This window comes from Boleophthalmus pectinirostris, unplaced genomic scaffold (assembly GCF_026225935.1).
Source record: "Boleophthalmus pectinirostris isolate CB_2022bp ecotype Guang Dong unplaced genomic scaffold, ASM2622593v1 HiC_scaffold_2823, whole genome shotgun sequence".
Classification (NCBI taxonomy): Eukaryota; Metazoa; Chordata; class Actinopteri; order Gobiiformes; family Gobiidae; genus Boleophthalmus; species Boleophthalmus pectinirostris.
Genome location: NW_026571288.1, coordinates 464,929 through 492,669, shown reverse-complemented (window position 1 = coordinate 492,669; position 27,741 = coordinate 464,929). Strand labels below are relative to the sequence as shown.

The 27,741-nt window shown below is 37.7% G+C and overlaps 2 protein-coding genes, 1 long non-coding RNA gene and 1 other non-coding gene across 5 annotated transcripts; 1 reads left to right on the top strand and 3 right to left on the bottom strand.

The window, feature by feature from the left end:
- Nucleotides 1-197: 197 nt before the first annotated feature.
- On the bottom strand, nt 198-15,457 carry LOC110162130 (zinc finger protein 658B-like). Its single transcript, XM_055159805.1, has 6 exons — nt 14,659-15,457; nt 12,967-13,054; nt 10,721-12,845; nt 3,993-4,281; nt 2,300-2,387; nt 198-2,178 (listed from the first exon to the last, which is right to left on the bottom strand). The coding sequence occupies exons 1-6, from the start codon at nt 14,828-14,830 to the stop codon at nt 1,143-1,145; spliced, it is 3,798 nt and encodes a 1,265-aa protein (XP_055015780.1). The 5' UTR covers nt 14,831-15,457; the 3' UTR covers nt 198-1,142.
- A 2,616-nt stretch (nt 15,458-18,073) lies between these two features.
- On the top strand, nt 18,074-19,188 carry LOC129410874 (uncharacterized). Of its 2 annotated transcripts, none has more exons than XR_008633028.1 (3): nt 18,074-18,114; nt 18,188-18,251; nt 18,349-19,188. It is a non-coding gene; the product is annotated as an uncharacterized LOC129410874 (long non-coding RNA). The 2 variants fall into 2 exon arrangements; XR_008633029.1 differs by having other exon boundaries at nt 18,082-18,114; nt 18,808-19,188.
- On the bottom strand, nt 18,585-18,657 carry trnaa-agc (transfer RNA alanine (anticodon AGC)). The gene has a single exon. It is a non-coding gene; the product is annotated as a tRNA-Ala (tRNA).
- A 1,849-nt stretch (nt 19,189-21,037) lies between the features above and the next one.
- tmed4 (transmembrane p24 trafficking protein 4) lies at nt 21,038-27,466 on the bottom strand. Its single transcript, XM_020926974.2, has 5 exons — nt 27,274-27,466; nt 24,838-24,938; nt 23,278-23,403; nt 22,365-22,511; nt 21,038-22,141 (listed from the first exon to the last, which is right to left on the bottom strand). Exons 1-5 carry the CDS (start codon nt 27,410-27,412, stop codon nt 21,992-21,994), a joined length of 663 nt encoding a protein of 220 aa, XP_020782633.1. The 5' UTR covers nt 27,413-27,466; the 3' UTR covers nt 21,038-21,991.
- Nucleotides 27,467-27,741: the final 275 nt, after the last annotated feature.

Sequence of the window (27,741 nt, the reverse complement as noted above, 5' to 3'; positions counted from 1 at the left end):
GAATTGCTTTAGAAATGAAATATAGAAATACAGCCATAAGCAGCAATGATCAGAAGGAAGCAAGCCCCAGAACCCCTCAAACCAACCCTAATAACCATAAACCCCAACCACGACTCTAACCCCTAGCCCCATCCCTAATGCCAGGCCTAACCCTAAACGTAACCCTAAGTTCAAACCCAACCCAAACATGACGTAGCCCCAACCCTTACCCTAAACCCCATAGGCAGGCAAGACAAGGCAAGTTTATTTGTATAGCACAATTCGTATACTAAGTAATTCAAAGTGCTTTACAGAATAAGAAATACATTAAAATCATAATAAAAACAAATCAAAACATAAATAATCATAAAGATTAAAATTAAAAAAGAGAGACATAAATTGGAGAGAAGAGTGCGGAATGAAAACCTTTCAGTCAGACGCACAGTTAAACAGAAATGTTTTGAGCCTGGATTTAAACAGCGTCACAGAAGAGTCTGTCTCACATGTTCACACTGTTCCAGGTTTTAGCTGCATGAACCTGAAACTCTGACTCCCCTTGTTTAGTCGTGACTCTGGGCATCAGCAGGAGGCCGGTCCCTGAGCTCCTCAGAGTGCGAGATGGTTCATATGACACTAACATGTCATAACTCTAACTCCTAACATAACCCTGCCATTTCTCTAAATATTTGCACGGGTTTATAAAAAAAAAAAAAATTGACATCCCATTGGTGAGGAAGGAAAAAGGTGTACGGATTCTTTAGCTTTTTTTTTTTTTTTTTTTTTTTAAGGCAACAGAATATAACATTTAACAAAATCCAATAATAAAGATAAAAACAAAACACACAATCATAAAACAATAAATACAAAAAAACTTCCCACCTCTTCCCCTCAACACACACATTTAATTAAATAAAACAAAAGCAAATGTTTTCTTACAGTCTCAACAGCTGAATCCTCCTGTGTGTGTCCCATAGACTGTATAAACAAGTGGACTAGGCGAGTGTCACGTCACACACGGTGTTCGGCTCCACTCAAATGAAGCTTGCGATGCCAACAGTTACAGGGGCAAATCTGGAGCTCTATATTATGAATAGGGTTTTTTTTTAACAAGCAAAATTGTGTAAAAACACCAGAATCATGTAGAGTGGGTTAATGCAGACATTTTAAGACCAAAATGACATATCAAAACATATCAGTGTCCTCATGTGTTTTTTGAGAGAAGAACTATGAGCAAAGTCTTTGTTACAGACTGGACAGCTGAATGGTTTCTCTCCTGTGTGTGTCCTCATATGTGTTTTGAGATTAGACCTGTCACCAAACACTTTCTTACATACTGAACAGCTGAATGGCTTCTCGCCTGTGTGTGTCGTCATATGTGATTCAAGATTAACCTTCATGGAAAATGTTTTCTTACAAATTGAACACCTGTATGGTTTCTCCCCTGTGTGTGTTCTCATATGCGTTTCAAGATTAACTTTTCGGGTAAATGTTTTCATACAAACTGAACACGTGAATGGTTTCTCATCTGTGTGTGTCATCATATGTATTTTGAGATTAAATTTTACAGCAAACATTTTCTTACAGATTAAACAGCTGAATGGTTTCTCTCCTGTGTGTGTCCTCATATGTATTTTGAGATTTGATCTATCACCAAACACTTTCTTACAGACTGAACAGCTGAATGGTTTCTCCCCTGTGTGTGTCCTCATATGTGTTCTGAGAACAGATCTATCACCAAACACTTTCTTACAGACTGAACAGCTGAATGGTTTCTCCCCTGTGTGTATCCTCATATGTGTTTTGAGAATAGCTTTATCACCAAACACTTTGTTACAGACTGAACACCTGAATGGTTCCTCTCCTGTGTGAATTCTCCTGTGTCTTTCTAGCTTATATCTAGAGTCAAATCTCTCTTGACAAACAGAGCACTTGTGTTTCCTGCTCTCAGCTCCTTCGCTAGTTCCTGACATCTCTCCATTGTTCACAGTGGCTCTGGTCTCAGGTGAACAGCTGAGTGGAGCTCTCCAGTCTTCATCACTGTCAGAGTCAGAAGAGTGCTCTGTGTCTCCGTCTAAGTAGACATGTATCTCTGCTTTGATGTCCTCCTCATCTGTGTCCTCTCTCTGCTCAGTTTGTCTTTGTTGAGGCAGTGAGGACTCTTCTGTCTTTACACTCACAGCACTAAACTCTAGGACAGACCTGAAAAACAGAAGATACATTTGTATATTTCAAACCCAATCTGAATATTTGTCATAGAAATGCATAAGAATGAATGAATAACAAAATAAAGAATTGTAGTTTGAAAGTGTCTGAGACTCACACTTGCAGCTGATCTTCCTCCTCTTTGATGTTAAGTTCTTCTTTAATGTGTGGAGTCAGACCAGGGCTCAGAGAGGGGAGCTGGACAGCTGCAGGAGACAAGAGAATACACACTTACACATACACGTGCAGTCTTGTGACATGAACTCTGTGAACTTGTCTGTAGTCAACTTTAAGGCTGAAGGGGTGTCATTTCTGTCCATCAAGTTGTAAATGGGTCTTTGATGTTTTGCAGTTTTCAAATGCTCAAAAAATGAAAATATAATGCGATACAAAATGTGTCTGTTTTCTGGTATATTTAAGTGTATATTTGATCATATATCATATATGCCCCTTGAAAGAAACTTTGATAAAAACACCACATTTTTCTGCATTTAAAGCCCGGGATCTTAAAAATGTCATTTGGTGCAATGGACATATGGTTAAAATTGAATTGAATTTAAAATAACTTATTGAAAATGATGAAAAACACAAACTGAGATCTACAAATAAACAGTTGGCCATGAAGATGTTCTTAAAATTTTGAAGAATTTCACAATTTGCCCTAATACGGCATTAACTCTCAGCTCCAGTAACAATTTTTTCCCATACAAAGAGTAAAACACTTTTGAATTTTGATTTGAATAAAACTTAAACATTTGAAAACTTTCCATCTTTAAATTTAAGTTCTTATTTTTAAAAATATATTATTTTATGTCAACACAAACTTTTTCGATACATTTCACTGTAATATCAGCGTTTCACCAAATGATATCTGCCGTGTTACTGAAATACAAAAAAATGACTTAAAAAAAAAAAAAAACTGACTTTATATAAACTATATGTAATTATCTTTAACACATTTATTGTCCTATTGCATTTTTAATAATTACAAATTAATCTACCAAAAATAATTTCCTTTATTTATGTGATTATTTTACATTTAAAATGAAAATTATTACTTTAATATAGTATCAAATATAGTTAAATAATTCAAATAAAATTGGAAAATAAAGGCAGATATTTTTGAGTTAAACGTTTAACAACAGACACAGGTCTGTTTCACCCAATGACACATTTTGTTACCGAATGACATTTTTCAAACGTTTTCATTCTAAACTGGTTTATACTTTATCCATCAAAGAGAAACAAAAGTATCAGTGTTGATTGCTCACACCAAGCACTGATTTCAAATGTAGTATTTAAAAATTACAACAGTTTTAAGCACATTTTGAACATTGCACCAAATGAAATCCAAAACTGTGGCATTTGTACTTCTCGTAACAAAGGCGTCACCAACAAAAACTAAGAGGCAAATCTGAATCTTGTTTCCACTTGAGAGTTCTGCAGGATCCACAGTGATGTCATCACACGATGCATGAGGAACAATCTCAGATTATTGTTCAAATTGGACCGTCAACTTTGTTTTACTGAATAACATTGATAAAAAAAAAAAGGCTTTTGGGGACAACTTTATTGAAGACATTAAAATAGTTATTTTGTGTTACTTTTGAAAATACTTGTATATGTTCATGCCAAGACTTGTAAAATTATCCCACAGAGAAAAGTTTATGATTTTGTCCATTTTTATCATTTGTGCAACACCTTTCACCGAAACACATTTTGATACTTTAAACCGGTAATATATCATATGCTTTTTTCATACTTTTTTAACACCTACAGACTAAAAATAGGATCCATACGACAAGACTTACCTGAGCTCACGAGCACGTCTCTCGAGCTCAGGGGCCTCAGAGCCGAGTCCAGGAGCTGCTGGTTCCTCTGCTTCTCGTGTTTGGAGCGGCGCAGCTCCTCCTCATAGTCACTCATGTCCTCAGCATCTGCACTCAGCCGCTCCTCCACAAAACCTCTCAACTCTTTGGACATATTGAATTTGGTTGAGAACTGCCTTGAACAGATCCAAATTCTTCTATTCACTGTTGTTTCACTTCTTGTTTTGTTTGGATCTTTTAGCCTGAAACTTGAGGTTATAGTACTAACAAAATGTTCACATTAACATCCTAAATAAAGGTTTTACAGTTTTTAGAGCTCCAGCTCCACACACTCCATGGAGCACGGTGCGTATTGCTGCCATCCACTGGTCGTCCGTGGAACTGCACTAGAGGAGCTTTGCTCACGCTTTCAAATGGAGCCAGAGCTCTGGAGTCAAGAGAGCTTTGGTCCGTGCTGAAACAGACGACGCTTTAATGCTTCCTGTTTGTTTTATGAAGCATCTCTGAGTGCCCGGGCTCAATCTTAAGCTGCGTTCAGGTCGCGGCGTCAAAAAACGCCCCCGACGCCCGTCCTGGACGCCGTGGACAAAAGGGAGAAAAATCCTTGAGTGCGCTCTGTGAGGACCTTGTTTTCCCGGTCGAGACACTGACTCAGTGTTTTTATGACATAAAACACTTGAGCTGCGGCGCTCGGCTCGGCGGCTGCGGCCTTTATAGATTTCTACTCCGCTAATGACACGGCGCAGATTTCTTGTTCTTGTGCTGTTGTGACTCCCGGATCTTTCTCTTCTTCTTCTTCCGGACAATAACGTCGCAGCAGGGGCGGTCCTAAACACGGGCGGACATGGCGGCCTCCCGGGGTGGCATTTCGTGGAGGGTGCATACAGTATCAAATGATGACTTCAATATTCCATTGCACATTATTTATTCAAATAAATTCAGACACCACAATGAAGAAAGCACAACAGAAAGTACCACCGAAGACACAAATACATGATGAAACATGTAAACATTTATCTGTTAAATTTGATATAACGTTGAATTATTTATTATTATTCTGCTCATCTATCTGTGACAAAACAGTGAATCCACAAGTCAAATCAGTCAGATCTGTAAATTTTTTTAAGCAATAAAAACACTTGCAACTGAATAAATGCAACATAGATCAACTTAATCCTACTGCGGAACATTTCAGAAAAAAGCGATCAAGCCTTCACTGACTGAAGTTTAATAATACCAGGATGCTCCATGTTAAATATTGCTTCTTTATCACTTAATGTAAACATGGACTCCGATAGACACTGGAAACTCCTTTTCAATTGAGCTCCTCAGTAACAGGTTCAAGTTGGTTGCAAGTTTAGAAATCTTCAAAAAGAATCTTATGATTCTTTCGCCAGAATGTACTCAGTTATGTTCACTTTCTGGCAGTATAGTGCCCTCATGTGAGTCGTGGAAGAATACTCTCATTTTGCCTTGTCAAAATTTTTCCCGCACAGTTCTTGGAGGCAGCAGAGCGCGCTGACGCACACGGAGCTCGGGTGTCCCTCCTCTCCTCCGCCTGTTGCTTGGACTCACTTTGAGGTGGCTGCAAACAGGACACAGAGGACCACTGGGCTTCCTTCTGTCTACAGTGGGACAAATCCAAGTTTGGAATGCCTTCAGTCCACGAGGAGAGTGAAGAGGAATGAACGAGGATTTGAGATGGAGAAATCATTGGTAGGAGATGACCTTTGATTCAGGAGCGAAGACCAGAGGGTAAAAAAAGGAAAAGTGAAACACTTTCACCAAAAGGTTATTTTCACGGATTGTGTGAGCTGATATTTGTCATTTCAGTTGTTCTAAATATGTTTACAGATGGTCCAAAAGCTGATGAAGATTCAGTCCTCGGTGGAAGTGGCTCTGTGCTGCTGTTGCACTTATGAAGCACACAACTGATGAAGGAGTCATCAAAGAGAAGATGAAGCAGACTTCCCACTATCGTCAAAACATGGTCCATGACTCTGAGAAGTCTTCAGACATCTTCACAGTGTTTCCAAGATTTCTGGACGTACCAGGCCTGGTGAGCTATTCTGTTATGAAGCAGATGTTTTTAAATATTTCCCTTTTTAAAATGTTAATGTCATGTGATTTAATATTATTAAACAGACTGAACAAGACCTCAGACTTCTGTTTGATGATGCCACCTCAGCCAAATTCCTGGGGAAGTGGCCAACACTCTACAAGCAAAAGGTTTTGAGGGAAAGTCATCGTCTGACACAAACAAGTGAACTTCAGGACCAAGTCTACCTCAGGAGTTGAAGAAGGTACGCTTATATTGTGTGGGTGGATTGTTCCTTGTATATATAAAATGACTTTTGATGAACTTTTTAAAGATCATTTTGTAATTTGCACCTCCTACAGTCAAGATGTGCACAACTTCTTGCAGATCACCATTTATGACATAGACACTAAAGTCAATCCCAGGACACCAGAGTTAAGGCACATTTGCTTAATGCACTGATACATTGATATTTCTTTGTAAAATGCCAAAGCCAGAGAATAAGTGTCAGTTATCTTTCAGTCTACTTTGTTCAGGAAAACACAGAATTAAATGTAATTGGTGAAAGGTTTATGGAAAGTGAAAAGTTGTAAGTGTGAAGTTTGACAGTTGTATGTGGGCAGAATGTAGTGAATGTTAAATCTTCTGAAGTATCTGATATGGACTGATGTGATGAATCCGACTTGTTCAGTGTCTCATTCTGTTTCTTACAACTGACACACGGTTATACACTATAGAGTGCAGCATTTATGAAACTTTGTTCAATTGAATCAAAGTTTTAATTGTTGAATCTACGGCTTTTGTTTTTCTTTAGGGGCTGGATTAGTATATCGATGATTGTACTTTTGTTAGAGGAAAATGATAATAAATCTAGAGTAAAATAGTATGATTGCTAGAGTAAAATGTATAATATTGCAAGAGTATATTATTATTAACTGGAGTAAAATGATGGTACAGTAAATTCACTATTCCTAATCTTAGAGTAAATTCCACTTTATTTGGTGGAGAATGAAGGTAGAATAACTTTATTTCTCTTCAAATAAGAGTATAATTTAGGGTAAAATAAATACTCTAAATGGAGTAAAATTTACTCTTAATTATTTACTCTTTTGCAAGAGTAATTTTTACTCTTTTTAGATAGGGACCAAATATAGTTTTTTAGAGTAAAATTTTGTAATTAGAGTAAAATGTACTTTGTAGTTAAAAGCTCCGAAAAGTTGATAGAACATTGGGCATGAATCTGTTGGTTGCCACATTTTCCGTAGTAACTAAAAAAACAAAGTTTTCATTTTTGTGGAGGTAAAATGATGGAGGGTACTGCTGTTTTAACCCTGGATGCTCTTCATATGGCCACTGCTTTGCCGACCTGGACCAGATCATTTCCTCTTAAACAGAGGACCACGGCAAAATCAATGACATACGTCGAGTGTCCTATTCCACTCGGTCATGTGATTGCTTCAGAATCTCATTCACAACATCCCGGTCCTTCGGGCTATCTTTTTTCAGTTGGTTCAATTTGATTTCATCTATGATCTTGCTACATTTGTTGTCGATTTTCTTGACTTTGTCCAGTGTGCTGCTGGTTTCACGTTTGGAGACGGCACCGACACCCCCCATCCTCATGTTATGGTGCAGTGTTCCTCTGTGCCACTGTCTTCCTGTCTGGTCCACGTAGTCCTCCTCATGTATTGTACTGTGTGTTTGTAACATACAGATGGGGTAACAGGTCCAATGTCGATTCCTTTGTATGTACATGTACATGTGAAGAAGTTGACAATAAAATGTGCAGAGTGTGAGTGCAAGTGCATTCTTGAGATGATTCCACATGATGTAGTTTGTCCATAGCCACTAAATGAAATGAAGACATCTGCATCTGAGCAAGTGCTAGCCTGATGAGCTCACAAACAAACAAGAGTTACCATAAATGCACATTCAAAATGGTTCAACCAAGCAGAAGATAAGCTAACGTTATCGTAGTTGAGAGCAGGCCTGCTTTTTCCAGTTGAAGTACTTAAATGTTCGTACAGTTGATAGTAGTGTTAGGATAGATAACTAGACTTCGGTGGTGTAGAACTACTTCTATGATGTAACTGATGTGCTGCTATACAGTTATTGATGTACTGCTATATTTTATTATTGTACTATTATAATTCACTATACAATGACCCAGAAAACAGGGACCAGATTACAGATGAAGGATGCAGAGACAGGTTCAGTTCATGTACAAGATATTCTATTTCTATCTATATGTCTAATCAATTAACTAAATAGGGCAAGGACTTATTGATAGGGATATGCAGACTCACGACTCATCACCCTGATCAGAGCAGCAAGACTCCTGTGAGGGGAGTGAGATGAATCCGCGGGATCCTTGTCACAATCGGATAAGATTGTGCAACGTGCCAAGAGGCCTGGCTGCACCAACGAAGAGGCATTAAGTCTAAACCACGGTCGCCTCCCACTATAGTTTGTGTATAAAAATCAGTGTATAGGCTTAAATATTCAGTCTCTGCATAGGAATGTCAGCACAGACTCCTTGTGCAAGTATGACTTTGGAATAAGCAAATTATCTGGACTTTAGGGCTGGGTATCATGAAAAAATTGCTGATATGACACATACCTCGATACATAGGCCATGATATGATACATATCTCGATACAGTGCACTTTCGATTCCATACTATATATTTCAAAACGATTCAATACAGTTAAGTAAGAAAATAAAGGCTAAATCATGTCTGTCATACTAAAAGTCTTTATTAAACCACTTCTTGTGCAAAATTCATATGAAACGCAAACATCTGAATAATCAAAACAGTGAAAATGTCAAATGTGTCGCATAAACGTGTTTCCTTCCACTGAACAAACAATAAAACTGTAGCGCTGTAACAAAATAATTGAGTAAAATATACCAGAAAATAATCTTGGCGATATATCGATACAGCAGTCCATGATATCAGTACTGTATCATGACATTAAACGATACGATATATCGATATTATGATATTTTTGCACACTCCTACTGGACTTTATTTTTGTTTCAAGTGTTTGTTTTTTTCTTGTCTAAACAGAAACTAATGAACATGCGAGGAAAGGGTTATTTTGCTCAACAGTAGAAAATGTTTTGTTGGCAGACATGTTCTTCAGGCGCTCTGAAAACCCCAGAGCTGAGCTGTTCAGAAACACAAGTTCTCACACACCAAACCCACACTCACCAATGGACTTAAAGTTTGTCCTGGTTCAGGTTGAGCAGCAGATGAGAAGTACGACACGGAGCCTAGTCTGAGGTTAGTTTGAGCTGAAGAATAAACACAGTGAAAGTCTGAGATTTGGTTAAGGCCAAAATGAGATCTCTTCCATGTCTACAGAGGAGTCTAACCTGAGCGCTTCAGTGGCCTGTTTCTCTGGAGCAAAAGATGAGAAGCTCGAGCAATAAGCCATTTGCTCACACTGGTCTTAAACAGTCCAGGAGAAAGACTTTCATTTCATTTCAGATTTCATTGTACTTTACCTTGAAATAGCCAAAAGGTAAAGTCACACCTAAGAAATTACAGTATTACAAGATAATTTTGCATTTTGACAATTCATTTCAACTGCCCCCATCTGTGTTAATCAATATTGACATATAAAAAGTTGGGATGTCATCTGAAACCCAGCACGACTATACTAGACTACACCATACAATTACTATTCCTAGTACTAATACTACTATAATATTCAAAATCATACACTCAATTATTTCTTGTGAGTAACAATACAGAAAATCTTTACTTTTTTTTAAACTACTAACATATAATAGAAATAGGTCCTAATGGTGATTTGGAGTCCTGGTGAACATCATGATGCAAATGTGTTTAAATTGTTGAAGTCCAGTAGTGAACAATTATCATTTAGAATCTAACATGACACAATTCCTTTTAGCAACTGTTTTGTTGTGTTTTATTTTTAAAGACAGCAGTGCCCTCTCTCTGTGGGTGCACTTGGTAATGTTGACACTTGTAGAGAAGATACCACCAATGGACTGATGAGGTTTAATAGTTGTTGTATATACACACACACATTGAAAAAAACAAAAACAAAAAACAGAATGAAGTAGTATCTTGGGACATCATCAATCATTCAACAAATGTGATTTTGTAATGAGAATATACATGTTACAACGTCCTAACAGCATGAACAGAAGAACAGACCTGTCCAGATTACACATTTTGAAGCACGATATATTTTTGAAGATAATATAGACAATAAACGATAATACTGAAACTAATTTATGCCACTGACACAACAGCAGGTTTATCCCTAAAAACTATTATAAAAGTTACAAAACGCAAACTTCACAAATTAAAAAGCAGAATGAATTACATTAGTAGTTAGTTTGTATCTATAATGAGCCACAGAAGTGATTTATTCAACTCCCCAGTGAGTTACTTTGCAGCGCATAGACCTCAACACAGATCCATAAATCCAAAACAACGGCGATAAGACGACGGAGGCAGTGTGCGAATTTGGAGCCAGGCTCTATATTATGAATAGGATTTATTTAACAAACAAAAATAACAGAAAAAACACCAGCATCATATAGAGCTGGTTAATGCAAACATTTCAAGACCAAAATGATGAGGCTCACTGCAGCAGTAACAGAGAGAGGGGCCCCAATACTTTAAAGTAAATCAATGGGAGCCAGAGTCAGAAGGAGTCGGAAGAGCCGCATGTGAATTTCCTGTTTGAACTTCCATATGTGTCCTCATATGTTTTTTGAGAGTAGAACTATCAGCAAAATCTTTCTCACAGACTAAACAGCTGAATGTTTTTTCCTCTGTGTGTGTCCTCATATGTCTTTTGAGATTAGAACAATCAGCAAACACTTTATTACAGACTGAACAGCTGAATGGTTCTTCTCCTGTGTGTGTCCTCATATGTCTTTCAAGGTGACCCTTTTGGGCAAATGTTTTCATACAAACTGAACACCTGAATGGTTCCTCTCCTGTGTGCGTCCTCATATGCATTTTGAGAATAGAACTATAACCAAACACTTCCTTACAGAGTGAACAGCTGAATGGTTTTTCCCCTGTGTGTGTCCTCATATGTGTATTAAGATTACCTTTTATGGCAAATGTTTTATCACAAACTGAACAGCTGAATGGTTTCTCACCTGTGTGCGTTCTCATATGTATTTTGAGAGCAGAACTATCAGCAAAATCTTTTTTACAGACAGAACAGCAGAAGCGTTTCTCCCCTGTGTGTGTCCTCTTATGGATTTTAAGAGCAGAACTATCAGCAAAGTCTTTTTTACAGACTGCACACCTGAATGCTCTCTCACCTGTGTGTGTCGTCATATGTCTTTCGAGGTGACCCTTTTGGGAAAATGTTTTCATACAAACTGAACAGCTGAATGGCTTCTCCCCTGTGTGTGTCCTCATATGTGTTTTGATATTAGACCTGTCAGCAAACAGTTTCCCACAAACTGAACAAATGTATGGTTTCTCATCTGTGTGTGTCCTCATATGTGTTTCAAGATGAGTCTTTAGGGAAAATGTTTTCTTACAGAATGAACAGCTGAATGGCTTCTCCCCTGTGTGTGTCCTCATATGTGTTTTGAGAATAGAGTTTACAGCAAACGCTTTCTTACAGACTGAACAGCTGAATGGTTTCTCTCCTGTGTGTCTCCTCACATGTCTTTTGAGAGTAGAACTATCAGCAAACACTTTCTTACAAAATGAACAGCTGAATGGTTTCTCCCCTGTGTGTGTCCTCGTATGTGTTTTGAGATCAGAGCTTGTAGCAAACACTTTCTGACAGACTGAACAGCTGAATGGTTTCTCCCCTGTGTGTGTCCTCATATGTGTTTTGAGAATATAACTATAACCAAACACTTTCTTACAAAATGAACAGCTGAATGGTTTCTCTCCTGTGTGTGTTCTCATATGTGCTTCAAGATTACCCTTTAGGGCAAAGGTTTTCTTACAAACTGAACAGCTGAAGGGTTTCTCCCCTGTGTGTGTTCTCATATGTATTTTAAGATTAAAATTAGCTGCAAAGTCTTTTTTACAGACTGAACACTTGAATGCTCTCTCCCCTGTGTGTGTCCTCATATGTGTTTCAAGACTACCCTTTATGGCAAATGTTTTCATACAAACTGAACAGCTGAATGGTTTCTCCCCTGTGTGTGTTCTCATATGTATTTTGAGATCAAAGCTGGCAGTAAACACTTTCTGACAGACTGAGCACCTGAATGGTTCCTCTCCTGTGTGTGTCCTCATATGTATTTTGAAAAGAGAACTATAAATGAACTCTTTCTTACAGACTGAACACTTGTATGGTTTCTCTCCTGTGTGTGTCCTCATATGTGTTTTGAGGCTACCTTTTAGGGCAAATGTTTTCTTACAAACTGAACAGCTGAATGGTTTCTCCCCTGTGTGCTTTCTCATATGCATTTTGAGAATATAACTAAAAGCAAACACTTTGTTACAGACTGAACACCTGAATGGTTCCTCTCCTGTGTGAATTCTCCTGTGTCGTTGTAGTTTATATCTAGAGCCAAATCTCTCTTGACAAACAGAGCACTTGTGTTTCCTGTTCTCAAGTGTGTCCACGTGTGCAGGTGAACAGCTGAGTGGAGCTCTCCAGTCTTCATCACTGTCAGAGTCAGAAGAGTGCTCTGTGTCTCCCTCTAAATGGACATGTGTCTCTGCTTTGATGTCCTCCTCATCTGTGTCCTCTCTCTGCTCAGTTTGTCTTTGTTGAGGCAGTGAGGACTCTTCTGTCTTTACACTCACAGCACTAAACTCTAGGACAGACCTGAAAAACAGAAGATACATTTGTATATTTCAAACCCAATCTGAATATTTGTCATAGAAATGCATAAGAATGAATGAATAACAAAATAAAGAATTGTAGTTTGAAAGTGTCTGAGACTCACACTTGCAGCTGATCTTCCTCCTCTTTGATGTTGAGTTCTTCTTTAATGTGTGGAGTCAGACCAGGGCTCAGAGAGGGGAGCTGGACAGCTGCAGGAGACAAGAGAATACACACTTACACATACACGTGCAGTCTTGTGACATGAACTCTGTGAACTTGTCTGTAGTCAACTTTAAGGCTGAAGGGGTGTCATTTCTGTCCATCAAGTTGTAAATGGGTCTTTGATGTTTTGCAGTTTTCAAATGCTCAAAAAATGAAAATATAATGCGATACAAAATGTGTCTGTTTTCTGGTATATTTAAGTGTATATTTGATCATATATCATATATGCCCCTTGAAAGAAACTTTGATAAAAACACCACATTTTTCTGCATTTAAAGCCCGGGATCTTAAAAATGTCATTTGGTGCAATGGACATATGGTTAAAATTGAATTGAATTTAAAATAACTTATTGAAAATGATGAAAAACACAAACTGAGATCTACAAATAAACAGTTGGCCATGAAGATGTTCTTAAAATTTTGAAGAATTTCACAATTTGCCCTAATACGGCATTAACTCTCAGCTCCAGTAACAATTTTTTCCCATACAAAGAGTAAAACACTTTTGAATTTTGATTTGAATAAAACTTAAACATTTGAAAACTTTCCATCTTTAAATTTAAGTTCTTATTTTAAAAATATATTATTTTATGTCAACACAAACTTTTTCGATACATTTCACTGTAATATCAGCGTTTCACCAAATGATATCTGCCGTGTTACTGAAATACAAAAAAATGACTTAAAAAAAAAAAAAAACTGACTTTATATAAACTATATGTAATTATCTTTAACACATTTATTGTCCTATTGCATTTTTAATAATTACAAATTAATCTACCAAAAATAATTTCCTTTATTTATGTGATTATTTTACATTTAAAATGAAAATTATTACTTTAATATAGTATCAAATATAGTTAAATAATTCAAATAAAATTGGAAAATAAAGGCAGATATTTTTGAGTTAAACGTTTAACAACAGACACAGGTCTGTTTCACCCAATGACACATTTTGTTACCGAATGACATTTTTCAAACGTTTTCATTCTAAACTGGTTTATACTTTATCCATCAAAGAGAAACAAAAGTATCAGTGTTGATTGCTCACACCAAGCACTGATTTCAAATGTAGTATTTAAAAATTACAACAGTTTTAAGCACATTTTGAACATTGCACCAAATGAAATCCAAAACTGTGGCATTTGTACTTCTCGTAACAAAGGCGTCACCAACAAAAACTAAGAGGCAAATCTGAATCTTGTTTCCACTTGAGAGTTCTGCAGGATCCACAGTGATGTCATCACACGATGCATGAGGAACAATCTCAGATTATTGTTCAAATTGGACCGTCAACTTTGTTTTACTGAATAACATTGATTAAAAAAAAAAGGCTTTTGGGGACAACTTTATTGAAGACATTAAAATAGTTATTTTGTGTTACTTTTGAAAATACTTGTATATGTTCATGCCAAGACTTGTAAAATTATCCCACAGAGAAAAGTTTATGATTTTGTCCATTTTTATCATTTGTGCAACACCTTTCACCGAAACACATTTTGATACTTTAAACCGGTAATATATCATATGCTTTTTTTCATACTTTTTAACACCTACAGACTAAAAATAGGATCCATACGACAAGACTTACCTGAGCTCACGAGCACGTCTCTCGAGCTCAGGGGCCTCAGAGCCGAGTCCAGGAGCTGCTGGTTCCTCTGCTTCTCGTGTTTGGAGCGGCGCAGCTCCTCCTCATAGTCACTCATGTCCTCAGCATCTGCACTCAGCCGCTCCTCCACAAAACCTCTCAACTCTTTGGACATATTGAATTTGGTTGAGAACTGCCTTGAACAGATCCAAATTCTTCTTTTCACTGTTGTTTCACTTCTTGTTTTGTTTGGATCTTTTAGCCTGAAACTTGAGGTTATAGTACTAACAAAATGTTCACATTAACATCCTAAATAAAGGTTTTACAGTTTTTAGAGCTCCAGCTCCACACACTCCATGGAGCACGGTGCGTATTGCTGCCATCCACTGGTCGTCCGTGGAACTGCACTAGAGGAGCTTTGCTCACGCTTTCAAATGGAGCCAGAGCTCTGGAGTCAAGAGAGCTTTGGTCCGTGCTGAAACAGACGACGCTTTAATGCTTCCTGTTTGTTTATGAAGCATCTCTGAGTGCCCGGGCTCAATCTTAAGCTGCGTTCAGGTCGCGGCGTCAAAAAACGCCCCCGACGCCCGTCCTGGACGCCGTGGACAAAAGGGAGAAAAATCCTTGAGTGCGCTCTGTGAGGACCTTGTTTTCCCGGTCGAGACACTGACTCAGTGTTTTTATGACATAAAACACTTGAGCTGCGGCGCTCGGCTCGGCGGCTGCGGCCTTTATAGATTTCTACTCCGCTAATGACACGGCGCAGATTTCTTGTTCTTGTGCTGTTGTGACTCCCGGATCTTTCTCTTCTTCTTCTTCCGGACAATAACGTCGCAGCAGGGGCGGTCCTAAACACGGGCGGACATGGCGGCCTCCCGGGGTGGCATTTCGTGGAGGGTGCATACAGTATCAAATGATGACTTCAATATTCCATTGCACATTATTTATTCAAATAAATTCAGACACCACAATGAAGAAAGCACAACAGAAAGTACCACCGAAGACACAAATACATGATGAAACATGTAAACATTTATCTGTTAAATTTGATATAACGTTGAATTATTTATTATTATTCTGCTCATCTATCTGTGACAAAAAAGGACTTTAAAGGTGCACTGTGTAACTTTTCTGATGGAGGGTCTGTTACCTCCTCATCTCCATGGAGATGTTGTCTGGAGGCCAAATACACAGGAAATACAGCTTTGACATCCTCATTCAGGTGATACACAGGAACAAGGGACAAGGACGAAAAACTAAATTTAAATTCTAAAAAAATAAATAATGAAATAAACTTGAACTAATATGGCGCTTTTTTTGTTTCCAGGCACTGATGTTCTTGTTTGTGCCGTCATGCAAAGACGTTTGGGTGAATATTATGTACGATGTAGTGTGGATGCAGTAGGAGTAGACCAACAGGCAGCAACCACTCTGTTTTAATTGTACATTTTAGTAATTAAAGTGATTTAGGTTCACAAATGAATATCTAGGTTTAAGTGGGGATATTATGCAGAATCACTTTTTTGAGCTATCGTGTTCTAACATTGTTCCCTCATCAAAAACATTCCTGTTCAAACCCTCTTTACATTTAGCTGTAAGATTCTGTCCAAGGCTCCGCCCACAAGCCTATGTCCCCCATGCTCCCTCACCACAATCCTCCATAAATATACAAAAGCATGACACAAAACTGTACACAACACCCTGAAAAACCTGCTGCCATGTGCAATAATTTTATTAGCAGGATACACGCTGATTATTTTGTGGTAGTGCTCTGAAGGGGGAGTGACACTGCAGAGAGCAAAGGGATTAAACTTGTCCTTTCTGGCGAATATAATCTTCTCAAAAGAATAAAAAGGTAACATGGTGATCTTAATATGTTATGTGTTAGCAGTTAATATGCCATAAAAGTAAAATAACAAGTGAGAGAGAAGGAACACGAGGACTAGCAGGTCATTTTGAAATATGTTTTTTTACTCATGGATCAAAATTGGATATTAAAATCTGCTAATGAGGTAAGTGCAGTTTTAACAAGTCCAATAATTGAGGTCCATCCAGTACATTCATCTACTTAAAATGACTGTAATTCAGTTTCTGATTTGAAGCCTTTTTAACTTAGAGACTGTGGCATATGAATAAATTATTAAAGCAGATTCAACACAAAAAACAAAATCATTACACAGACTGGAATACTGCAGCTGCATAGAAAAGTGTCAGTCCTGTGAGTAAAGTGAACTCCACTCTGAAGTTGTCTTAACACGGGGTTAACGCCGCTCCAGATCAGACAGCACAGGGATAAGGCGCAGACACGCTTAAGTTCTTTGGGTTTTGTTGAGGAAAACAACATTTTCCTCACATGTTTGTTAGTTTCTGCTTAAATTAAAATGACACTGGAAACAGAAATAAAGTCCACATTATTTACTTAATCCAATATTAGAAAGTCATACTTGTACAAGGAGTCTGTGCTGACATTCTCATGCAGTGTTTTACGCCTATATAATGACTTTTACACAAACTATAGTGGGAGGACACCAAGATTTAGACTTCGCTCCTCTTTGTTGGTGCACAGGCCAATCAGACTCCATCTGGGGTTTTATCAGGCTAACAGGTCACAACATCATCCCTATCAGTATTTCTTGTCCTATTTAGTTAGTTTGCTGTTAGATAGATAGGAATATCCTGCATTTGTCTTGACATATATCTATGAACCTCAGAGCTGTGCTCAGAGCCCTGATCTTCAAATGGCCTCGATACAATAATGAACTATACAAGTGATTATACAAAAGAGCTAAGCCTAGTTATTTATCCTAACAGTATCTTACTTTTCCCCCTCTTCACTAAATCAATACCTCAGTTCACATCATGTTACTGACAGAATTAGTTATACACGAATTGACTGCATGTTGCAAAAATAATGTAATGTTAATAATAGCTGATACAGTAGCCTATTCACGTCACAAGAAAATAAGTAATGATATGAGTTATGATTCTGTTTGTCTTGTAACAGTTTGAACTGCTCAAAGTAACAATGCAAGTTTTTCATTATTTTTGAGAAATAAAACTATAATTTAATAAAGTTTAATGCCATACATGGACATCTCCACAGAGACAAGTAGGTGGCAAAAAAACTCCTCCAGAAATGTTACATAGTGAACCTTTAATTGAACTGACGAGCATATAAACATATATAAACAATATTCTACAAGGTTTTTAAATATTGCACGTTCTATTGTGCAGCCCTAGCCATTGCTAACCCTGCTATACTTAACAAGTGTCAACTGTAGCTGTAACGGTCCCAAATATTTATATATACATAATTTCGCGTTTGTCTTTATATTTTACTTTGCGCCATCTAGTGGTCAATCACAATGTGGAACAAAGTATAATAGAAAGTTCCGCCCGAACCTAATTAACTGCGCACCTTGCTGTCAACACATTGCCGAGGACATGTGAATATCTCTGGTAAGATGAGAATAAGTCAGATAAAATTTTATGGGAATAACAATGTAAACACTTGTTTATTGTTTTTATTTAGTATATAGCGAAGGGATTTGAAGCAAGATTAACAATTAGCCCCCTCGTGGATGTCAGCCCACGAGGTTTGTGTGTTTTATTATTATATTTTATTATATTGTATTATATTGTAAGGTGCAGAGTTAATTTTGATGTTTTATTTATTGTTTTCTTTGCTGCCAGTTCTCACGGGTTGAAGAGTGAATAAACCCTGTTAAAAAACCTCGTGCTCATGCTCATTCCTTGAGGGGTGCTACACTAGCTGTCGCCGTGAGCCCCTGGCCATAAACATCCTCTAACTTTCAAGTTTTGGATAAATACATAAGTAGATAAATAAAGCAAAGAGGTGTGGAAAATAGGCTAAAGGAATCAGGGATGTGTAAAGACCTTAGAATGAAAACTTAATTCAAAAAGCTCTTTGGAGAATGCGGGCATCGATCCCGCTACCTCTCGCATGCTAAGCGAGCGCTCTACCATTTGAGCTAATTCCCCTTATAATTCACGATAGAGACGTGAACACATGTCAACGGATCTGTCTCCCGTCTCCTGATGATTCAGCACAGATAGGGTAGAGGATGTGTTGGCTCACAATTTAATCAGTACAATATACTGTATAGCCATTTTTTACCCTTCGACAAACAGGAAGAAGGAAGCAACCCCCCAAACCACAGATGAGACCCACAGAAGAAGAACAGCCCTGACAGAGCAGAGAGGAGCGACATTCAGCTCAGAGTGATCAACCACTGATGATGCAGTCACTCTACACACACTACACACTACACACTACACGCACACTACAACGTTTGCCCTTTCAGTGTGGACATGATTTAGAAATGAGGGTTATTCATGTGTTTAAAAGGCGCAGTTGCTTTTGGTTAAACATCAGAACAGACAATCCAAGTGTTGACAGAGCGTAGAGTGGAGAGAGCAACTTCAGAAACAGCCTGAGGAGCACAAACTTCACTTTATTCATTCTGTAAGAGCAGAGACAGGAAGTTCCTCCGTCCCTCTGTCCCACTAGGAACACACACAGAAAGAAGACACTTCTCAATGCTTAACTGCTAAAAGAAGAGTGTATAAACTGCATGCTTTAAACTGTTTAAATATTAAAAGAAATCCATATTACTTTAAAATAAACCCCAGTGTCTTTAATCTAGACTCGTTCTAGTCTGGCGCCCTCTGGTGGGTAAACACATACACAACTTTTCTGGAGTTCACCTTTTTGCCTTATTCAATTATGGATGTATTTATTGCTCAAAAATTCTTTGAAAACATGCACTAATTTCTACTATGAGTGGAAGAACATTCCAGGTAAAACAACATCTCCCTTTAGACAAGCAGGACAAGCAGGTGGCAGACCTTCCACCACAAACATGCACCTTCAACATTAAATAATTCCATAAATAATGTTACAAGATACATTTAAACCAGGGTGTTTTGAGTGCAACCAACAGAAAAGTGATTATTTAATAGTGCTCTGCAATATTTCCCAGGACTCAAAAATTCTCTGATCTTGTCTACAAATAAGCAAAGATGGTACAGGTACATTTACTTTCAAATACATTCTACTTTCCAGAGTACTTTTGATGCAGCATACTTTTACTCCTACTTATAGATATATAGTAATATTTTTTATTGAACTAACAGTACTCTTACTTGAGTAAAAGTTTGGGTTGAGTAAAAATACAAATGAGAAAAGCTTTATATAGACAATATGAAATGATTTGAAAATGTGTGTTTTTTGCACAGCTCTTTCAAATGATTTTATGATTCACTTTTTTTCATTTTTGTGTTTGGCCTTTAAAAAATACCAGATTTTGTGCATTATTTCATGTTTTGTCTTTCAAACAACTATAAATCAGATGTTCTCTTACCTGAGGAGGTTTTCTGAAATACTTAAATTACTTCAAAGCACTGATTATACTTCTATTTGAGTAATATTATTTTAAAGTAACGTTACTTTTACATGACTGGCTGTTCTACCACCTCTGCTATAACACAAAAGAAATAAGTTATAAATAATTGTATCTTTTTGATGTATTTTTGTAGGCCCACTTTGGAATACAAATATATCAAAAATGAATTGGACAATAAATAACTATGGTGACTAATCCAATAAAGCACAATGCAAATGACAGCTACGTGTACTGACAGAAACACGCAGCAAGAAAGAAATGTTTGAACATTTGAACAAGTACTTGGAAGATGGGCCTATTTAAGTCAGAACTGAGCTCCAACTGTGTAAGATTATGAAACAGGACCCAAGAACTGTCACGCGGTTACTTTGGATACTTTGGATACTTTTGTTCTTTCACTACATTTGAGAGTATGGGTCTGTGCTCTACTACATTTTCAACTGGACTGAACATGTATTTTTCTCATAGTTTTAAACCCATTGAAGTTACTGAGGGCTGTCTGGGGTGTGTGTCTCTCTCACTCTCAAAAAGGACACTTCCCAAATGCTTAACTGCTAAAAGAAGAATGTATATAAACACTGCATGCTTGAAATGGTTTAAATAAGAGAAAGAGAAGAAATATATATTCATATTCATAAATACATTAAAGGTGCTGTACTGTAGAACTTTTCTGGAAGGTGTTATGGCAGCCTGTAAGTGTCTGTTCAGGTACTAGTTGATAGTTATTCAAGTATTTAAAAGACTCATTAAGATTAGAGTGTAGGCTGTCATAAGAGCATCTTTCTGATAATACAGAATTAAGGGAATAAAAGTGTAAACAAAACCCATTAAGTAACTAAAATGTTTGTCCCTGTCTCCATGTAGACCAGCTGGCCACACCACCAACTTAAATGCCCATTTAAAGCTATTTTCTTTAGGAATAAAAATGTGTGGGTATATGCACAAAAGCAAACAGAAAATGTACCAACATGGTTTTATTGAGTCACATGGATAAAACAGGCAAAAGCATCATTTACATGAAGGCATGAGCTTCAATTAATGGGATGATCAGATCATTAAGGGTTTGTAAATGCACCAGGGCTAGCTGTGGTCTCGAAACTGTTGAAAACTCTCGGTCTTTCTGACAAAATACTTGTACTATTAGTGAGGTTAGGTGACCTTGAACTCAGGGACGTGTGTGTCTGTGATGATCAAAGTCAAAGGAAAGAATCAAACTTGGAGGGAATGTTAGAAGAAGTAAAAGAAACAAATGCTCTTAAATCTGACATGTAACAGTGAACATTCAATAAGGCAACACCTTTATATATTAACACATAATAAATATTGAAAACAATCTTATTTTGTACAAAAGCATCAATAATCCAGTGTTTTTACTCCTCAAAACTGCCAGAGGAAAGTGAACGCTTCATCGATGTGCCTCTGATCAGATGAGGAGGTACAAAACCAAAAATCTGTCAAAAGTCAAATTCTTTAAAATTTAGCAACATTTTAGGGATGGTCCAATGTGGATTTTTTTTTAGATATCGGAATCTGATAGCTGTCCTGCTGAGCCTGTACAATACTGGTTCAGTCCTGGTTCAAACATGGCAGTTTACAAGTAACAAAAGTGATGCAGAGGACTGGGAAACACAACAAATTGCTACAGAATCAAAAAGCAAAGCACTAATTCTGTTCTATAGTTAATCGCTATGGCAACTGTCCTAATTTTCCATCCTTCTGAAACCCATGGATATATAAATATCTGAACCTATTCACAGATTTGATATTTGAAAAAAAATCCACTACATCGGCTGATCTCAGATAGCACCTGTATATTATCCATCACAAATCCCGACACGATTTTAAGTCTTATTATGACCAGTCCTAGACTAGTCCTCAAACCAGTCCACAGACCAGTCCACAGACCAACCTTAGACCAGTTTCTTGGCCTCGAAAAAACTCTTGAGGTGCTTCATCTGCCAGATGCCGGTGATGAGGAGGATGAGGGTCTGAGCGATGGACCACCACAGCACGCGCTGGTTTGTGCTCTCACTGGTCATACGGAAACGCTCCTCACGGTACTGAGGAGAGGAAGAGGAAAGAGGTTAGGGTTAGTCCCGATTCAGTCCCGCTTTAATCCAGCTTCAAATGTGCTTCAGTCCTGCTTAAGTAACGCTTAAGTCCCAGTTTAGACCCGCTTTAGACCCGCTTTAGACCCGCTTTAGTCCCGCTTTAGTCCCGCTTTAGTCCCGCTTTAGTCCCGCTTTAGTCCCGCTTTAGTCCCGCTTTAGTCCCAGCTCTTACCCTCTGGTAGTTCTGCTCCTTCTGGATCTGCTCCACTTGGTCGAGCAGTTGTCTCGCTCGTAGCTGGAGCTCGGTGAGTTTATCTTTAGCTGCGATCTCGGGGTAGTTATTGGTGTGTTCTCCCACCTGGATGTCCAAGTGCACCCTCTGGAACAAGACCACATCAACATCAGCATCAGCATCATCATCATCACTGTACCATCGCTATGGTAACACAGCAAAACGCATGTGTTAAACCACACAGGTTATGACTGTTTTGTAAAATGACAGATATTGTAACCCTAAAATGGGAATCCAAAGTCAAAAATCAAATGTACTTTAGTCAAATTATATAAACTCAGTATCCATTCTGATACCACAAAAATTATTAATTGTTCATGTCATTATTAACATTAAATGGTAGTACTTTCTATATGACCACATGGCTTTATATCTGTGTAATCCCTCAGTCGTCCAGGGAAGTTCCCTAGAGATCTAGTTTTATTTATTTATTTGATTGGGACAAGTATTTACATTAGACAAGTAACATGCTACAACGTGTATAGTCATGGCTAATTTGCAATGCCTGTCCCTAGAAGGGCTTTTACAAAAATATCGGTTAGTATAGTATCGATTAGTATTTCGGATACTTTTGACAACTTTACAAATAGCAAAAGTATTCTGATATCACAATGCTAAGTCAAGTAATCAGCATCTTAATATCTGGGCTACCTTAGAATTTCCATCCCAGTCTCAATGCAAAGATTATTTTTTATTTTTCCTATACTAATAGCAAAACATCATTATTATGAAAGAATCTGATGAAAAATGCAAATTGTCAAGGTTAAGTATCATAGTCACATTCATACTACAGTAAAAAATAGAGTTCAGGCATTTAATAATATTTAAGTGAAAGAGAAGATGGAGATTGTACCAGTTTTCCTCCAGCGAACAATGCCATCTTGGTGGAGTTTGAGTGAAGGCAGATCTGATGCTCTCCAGGAGTGTGAGACGTGAAGGTGAAGCGTCCGTCTGAACCGTACTGACGAGAGAGGATGATCTGAACGAGAAAAACAGAAAACATACAAATATCAGTTAAAGTGCATTTAATAATAGATAACTCCTGTATAGTGTTTTTCATTACACTCAAGCACACATCTGACAGGTTTTCATGTTTTTCTAAATCTGACTTGGTTTGGAGGGAAAGGACCTGTGGTCAGCATTTATCATTGTCTGAAAAGTCAGTTTGTGGTAAAGGAGGCCAAGAAGAAAAGTACAAAAATACAAGAAGTAACGCTGAGTCAACAACACAGAAAACTCCATCCAAAGTGCTTCTTCTGAACACATTTGAACAAATGTAACTAAATATAAAGGTTCTGTTATTTATTTCTATGAGTCTATTGTGTCATTTAGACTTAGGTTTGGACTTTGGACCTTGTTAACATTGGGCCTCATTCTAAATTATATGTACAGTACAATTAGATTGAAATGCCCTCCAAATTTTCATATATGGCCAATATGGGCTTGGCATTCTGACATGAGAAAGAGCGAGGGAGCGAGGGAGCGAGGAGCGAGGGAGCGAGGGAACGAGGGAACGAGGGAACGAGGGAACGAGGGAACAAGGGAACAAGGGAACGAGGAAGCCAGCTGGAGCGTGTCTACAGACTACGGCTGTTTTACAGCTTCAGAGTCACCAATTTATTGAAATATTAAATATTTATTGCACTTTCCACAATCAATTTGAATAATCAAATCATTGAAGCTCTAGTGTGTCCTGTGAGGAGCTCTGTCAGATTCACCTTTAACATGTGGAGACAGACATTGGCTGTCTTCTCTGTATACATTATAACATGTATATTTAAAATGGTATTCTTTTAATTTTTATATATACTTACTCTGAACCAGATCTATTATTCAAATTCGATTTTACAGTATCAATATCGTGACCTGCTGCATTGGTAGGCATCATCAAGAGCATTTTTTGTATATTTTATCAAATGACCACAATTTTAGCTTGTTAGCAGTTAGCTTGTTTAGAGGAAGGAAATTCATTAATGCAACACATTTGACATATTCACTAGCTTTAAAGATGAAAATGTGTGTATTATTTCATATTCACTTTACGCAGATCGTGGTTTAACAAAGACTTTTAGTATTACAATCATGATTTTGTAGTTCTGTTGTGACTCTTTAGAGCACAGGTCCCTTTAAACACGTACACGTGGAGCCGTTTAAGCTGTGGATGAATCAGCACTGACCAATGCAACAGTTTTATGGCTTCCTCTAGTGAGTGATGTGCACTAAACATATCCTCGGTTTTGAGGTATGGATCATATCGGCTATTTCTGTGATAACTAGAGCCCTTGTTGCTCAGTTATCTTTACAAGTCACAACTGCTGCCTGTGTTCAACCAAGAAGTATACACTTTCAACACAGGGATGGGAGGGCATCTGACACACTGGGATACAAGAGGACGAGAGAGCATCTGAAACACCTTGGTATCGGGGTCCTTTATCTCCACGTGCATACCCAGACCGGGTGTGGAGGGCAGGTAGGCGTTGGTCTGTTTGTCCCAGAGCTGAGTCCTGTATTTACCTGAAACAAGTCAGACCACAGATTGTTATTCGAATATTTAAAAACTACAGGATGTTTGTCAAGGCGGTAAATAATAACATGTATTATAGGCATACATAATATCAACCTTAAGGTAAATAATCCATAAACACTGGCTTTTACCGACACACCACATTCAATTTACAAAGCAGCACTAAACCAGGACTGAAATTGAGACTAGAAATGTTTACAGAGGCAACTTTTATGAGTTCTGAACCATGTAAGTAATTCTGTTCAATTCAATCTTTATTAAGAACACATAAGATCTGGTTCAGAGTAAGTATATAAAAAAATTAACAAAACTAAACTTTTGTTTAAAATTAACAAAATTTTAAATATGCAAGTTATAATGTGAATCTGACAGAGCTCCTCACAGGACACACTAGAGCTTCAGTGATTTGATTATTCAAATTTATGGCTCTGCACATAAATCTCTGCACAACATCTAATCGTGACAACACAAGATCTCACACCTCCAGTTTACAGACATTTCAATGGCACTACAAAACCTCGGCACTTTAATAATCTCAAACTCTTATTCTTGCAGTTGCGCCAAAGATGGGCAGTGTACAAGGGCGACCATAAACATTTAAAAAGTGCAATTTTGACATCACTGGAGCACGTGGAGAACATACAGACAGCATACTGGCCTGGCCATAAAGCTCATACTGCTGCACTACTGCTATACATGTCTCTGTCATCTGAGATGTCACTGGGGACATAATGTCTAAGATATTTGACCTCATCTGTGAGTTGGAGGGCACTCCCGCACAGAAAGAAAACCGGAAAAGATAGCCTTTTGTCCTCTTTTGTTTTTACAATCATAATGTGACTTTTCAGAGCATTGTACTGACATGTTCAAAGCCAAACTGGGAACAGGCATTTCTGCTGCTGCAGACGTGCACTGTGAGGGCATAGCAGTACGAGATCATCTGCATACATGGTTACACAGATAATCTCCAACAAAACATCCAGTTTTACAGTCACTAATCTGCGCAGACAGAACATCAACTGGCAAACTCCATTACTGACCCTAAATGGATCAGAAGTAAGTAAACAGTGCTTTGCACAGATAAAAATTACAATCAATACTTTACAGAGAGCAGGTTCACAAGCAATACAAAACAAACAATAAATCGTAAAATAGGACTCAGTCAACCAAAAGCTTTTTTAAACAGGAGCTTCTCAAATGCAGCTGAGACTCCCCCCGAGTTTTAAATCTGTTTTCTGGGACCACCAACAGATTCTGTGTGGAAGAGAGGAGGGTGCATCTTCTTCAAAAAGTTGTATTTTGAGAACAATGTGCATGTTAGTCCTACATTTCAGCCATGAAGTGCCATGCTGTTTTCACCTTCCCCCTACCCCACCCACTGCTCTGTACTCACTGCAGTTATTGAGAATATTCTGACTCTGAGTCATACAATGAGAGTTCAAATTGGAAATGTTTGGAGTCAGCAAACCAATATGTTTCAGCAATGAAAACACATAAATGAAAATTCAAAACTTAGACTCAACCACCTTCAAAATGAGACTAGCAAAGAGTAACCCTCCAGCATTAAGACATTAAGCAAGATTTAAACCAAGTCTAAACTGACACTATTGCTGTAATACCTAACGTATTAAATTGTAAATTAACCTAAAGATACCCAACTACCAGCAATTACATCACTGCTTTTGATATTCAATTTGATCTAAAAAGAAAAGTAGAATTAAGATGCATACAAATACAATATGATAAAAATAGAAATGGATTTAAACCAGGATTAACCTACGTCAAAACTGACACAACTTATGCAGTAAATAGTGCATTAAAGGTGCAGAATATGACTTTTCTGGAGGGGAGTAGGCCTATGTAATCTGTTGGTCTCTATGGAATGGTTCATAGTAAGCTATAATATTTCTGTATCTTACATTTATTTAATTGTGGGTGTTTTTATAGCAATGAACTACCGTGAAAAGCATACGTATTTACTTAAAAAAAAAGAAAAAAGATAAACTGAATGCCATGTAGTGGAGCAATAACATCTTCATAGTGAAAAGCAGAAAGGTTACACATTGCACCTTTAAAATGTAAATTGGCCCATACCAGCAGGGAGCCGTACTACTTCTTTGCTTATTCAAATCACAAGCTAAAAGCAAAACAGTTAAGTAAAGACGCATGTAGTTATTTAAATAATACCTGCAAATAATTAAGTTAAATAAATTGCATAATCTAAAAAAGACCTAGCACCATAAAAGAATGCATTCTCCTCCCCGCTGCAAACAGCTGGTAAGTGTTTTATGTGCGCTAGAGCTAAAGCTAATAACAGCGTCTCACCGATCACCATGGTTTCGTCCGGAATTTCTTCAATGAAGCATTTCTTTTCCGTCTCCCCTATGTGGAAATACAAGCCCACCGCCGGGTAAATGCACGAAAATATTAAGATAACTAAAGATACGAACACGCGGAGCATCATTTTGGCTGTGCACACAAACGTCACTGCTCTGCGGACACGGACACGCCACGGGGATTTCCTGCTTTTATCCCACTACTTCCCCCCTGAGTTTGACTGTCAGGCTATGAGAACGACTCTACTGTGCTACTGTGTGGAATTCAAACAGTCTATGGCAGGGGTGGGCAATTATTATTATTATTATTTTTCCGTGGGGCCACATAAGAAACAGAAATGATTGTGATGGGTCAAAATGCTAAACTCAATTCAGCATAACAGTAATCGTATTTCTTTAAAAACAGCAGTAAATAGCATTGATTAAGGTAAAAAATATTAATATTAATACTAGATCA

What these genes read in the sequence shown, in the direction of transcription:
- tmed4 (XM_020926974.2), bottom strand. Translation starts at nt 27,412, where the DNA reads ATGATGCTCCGCGTGTTCGTATCTTTAGTTATCTTAATATTTTCGTGC. An exon ending in TAAAGGACCCCGATACCAAG is followed by an intron (nt 23,404 to 24,837) that starts GTGTTTCAGATG and finishes TTTCTCGTTCAG; the next exon opens with ATCATCCTCTCTCGTCAGTA. An exon ending in TGTTCGCTGGAGGAAAACTG is followed by an intron (nt 22,512 to 23,277) that starts GTACAATCTCCA and finishes GTCTTGTTCCAG; the next exon opens with AGGGTGCACTTGGACATCCA.
- LOC110162130 (XM_055159805.1), bottom strand. Translation starts at nt 14,830, where the DNA reads ATGTCCAAAGAGTTGAGAGGTTTTGTGGAGGAGCGGCTGAGTGCAGAT. An exon ending in GAGGAAGATCAGCTGCAAGT is followed by an intron (nt 12,846 to 12,966) that starts GTGAGTCTCAGA and finishes TCTGTTTTTCAG; the next exon opens with GTCTGTCCTAGAGTTTAGTG. An exon ending in AGACGTGCTCGTGAGCTCAG is followed by an intron (nt 2,388 to 3,992) that starts GTAAGTCTTGTC and finishes TGTCTCCTGCAG; the next exon opens with CTGTCCAGCTCCCCTCTCTG.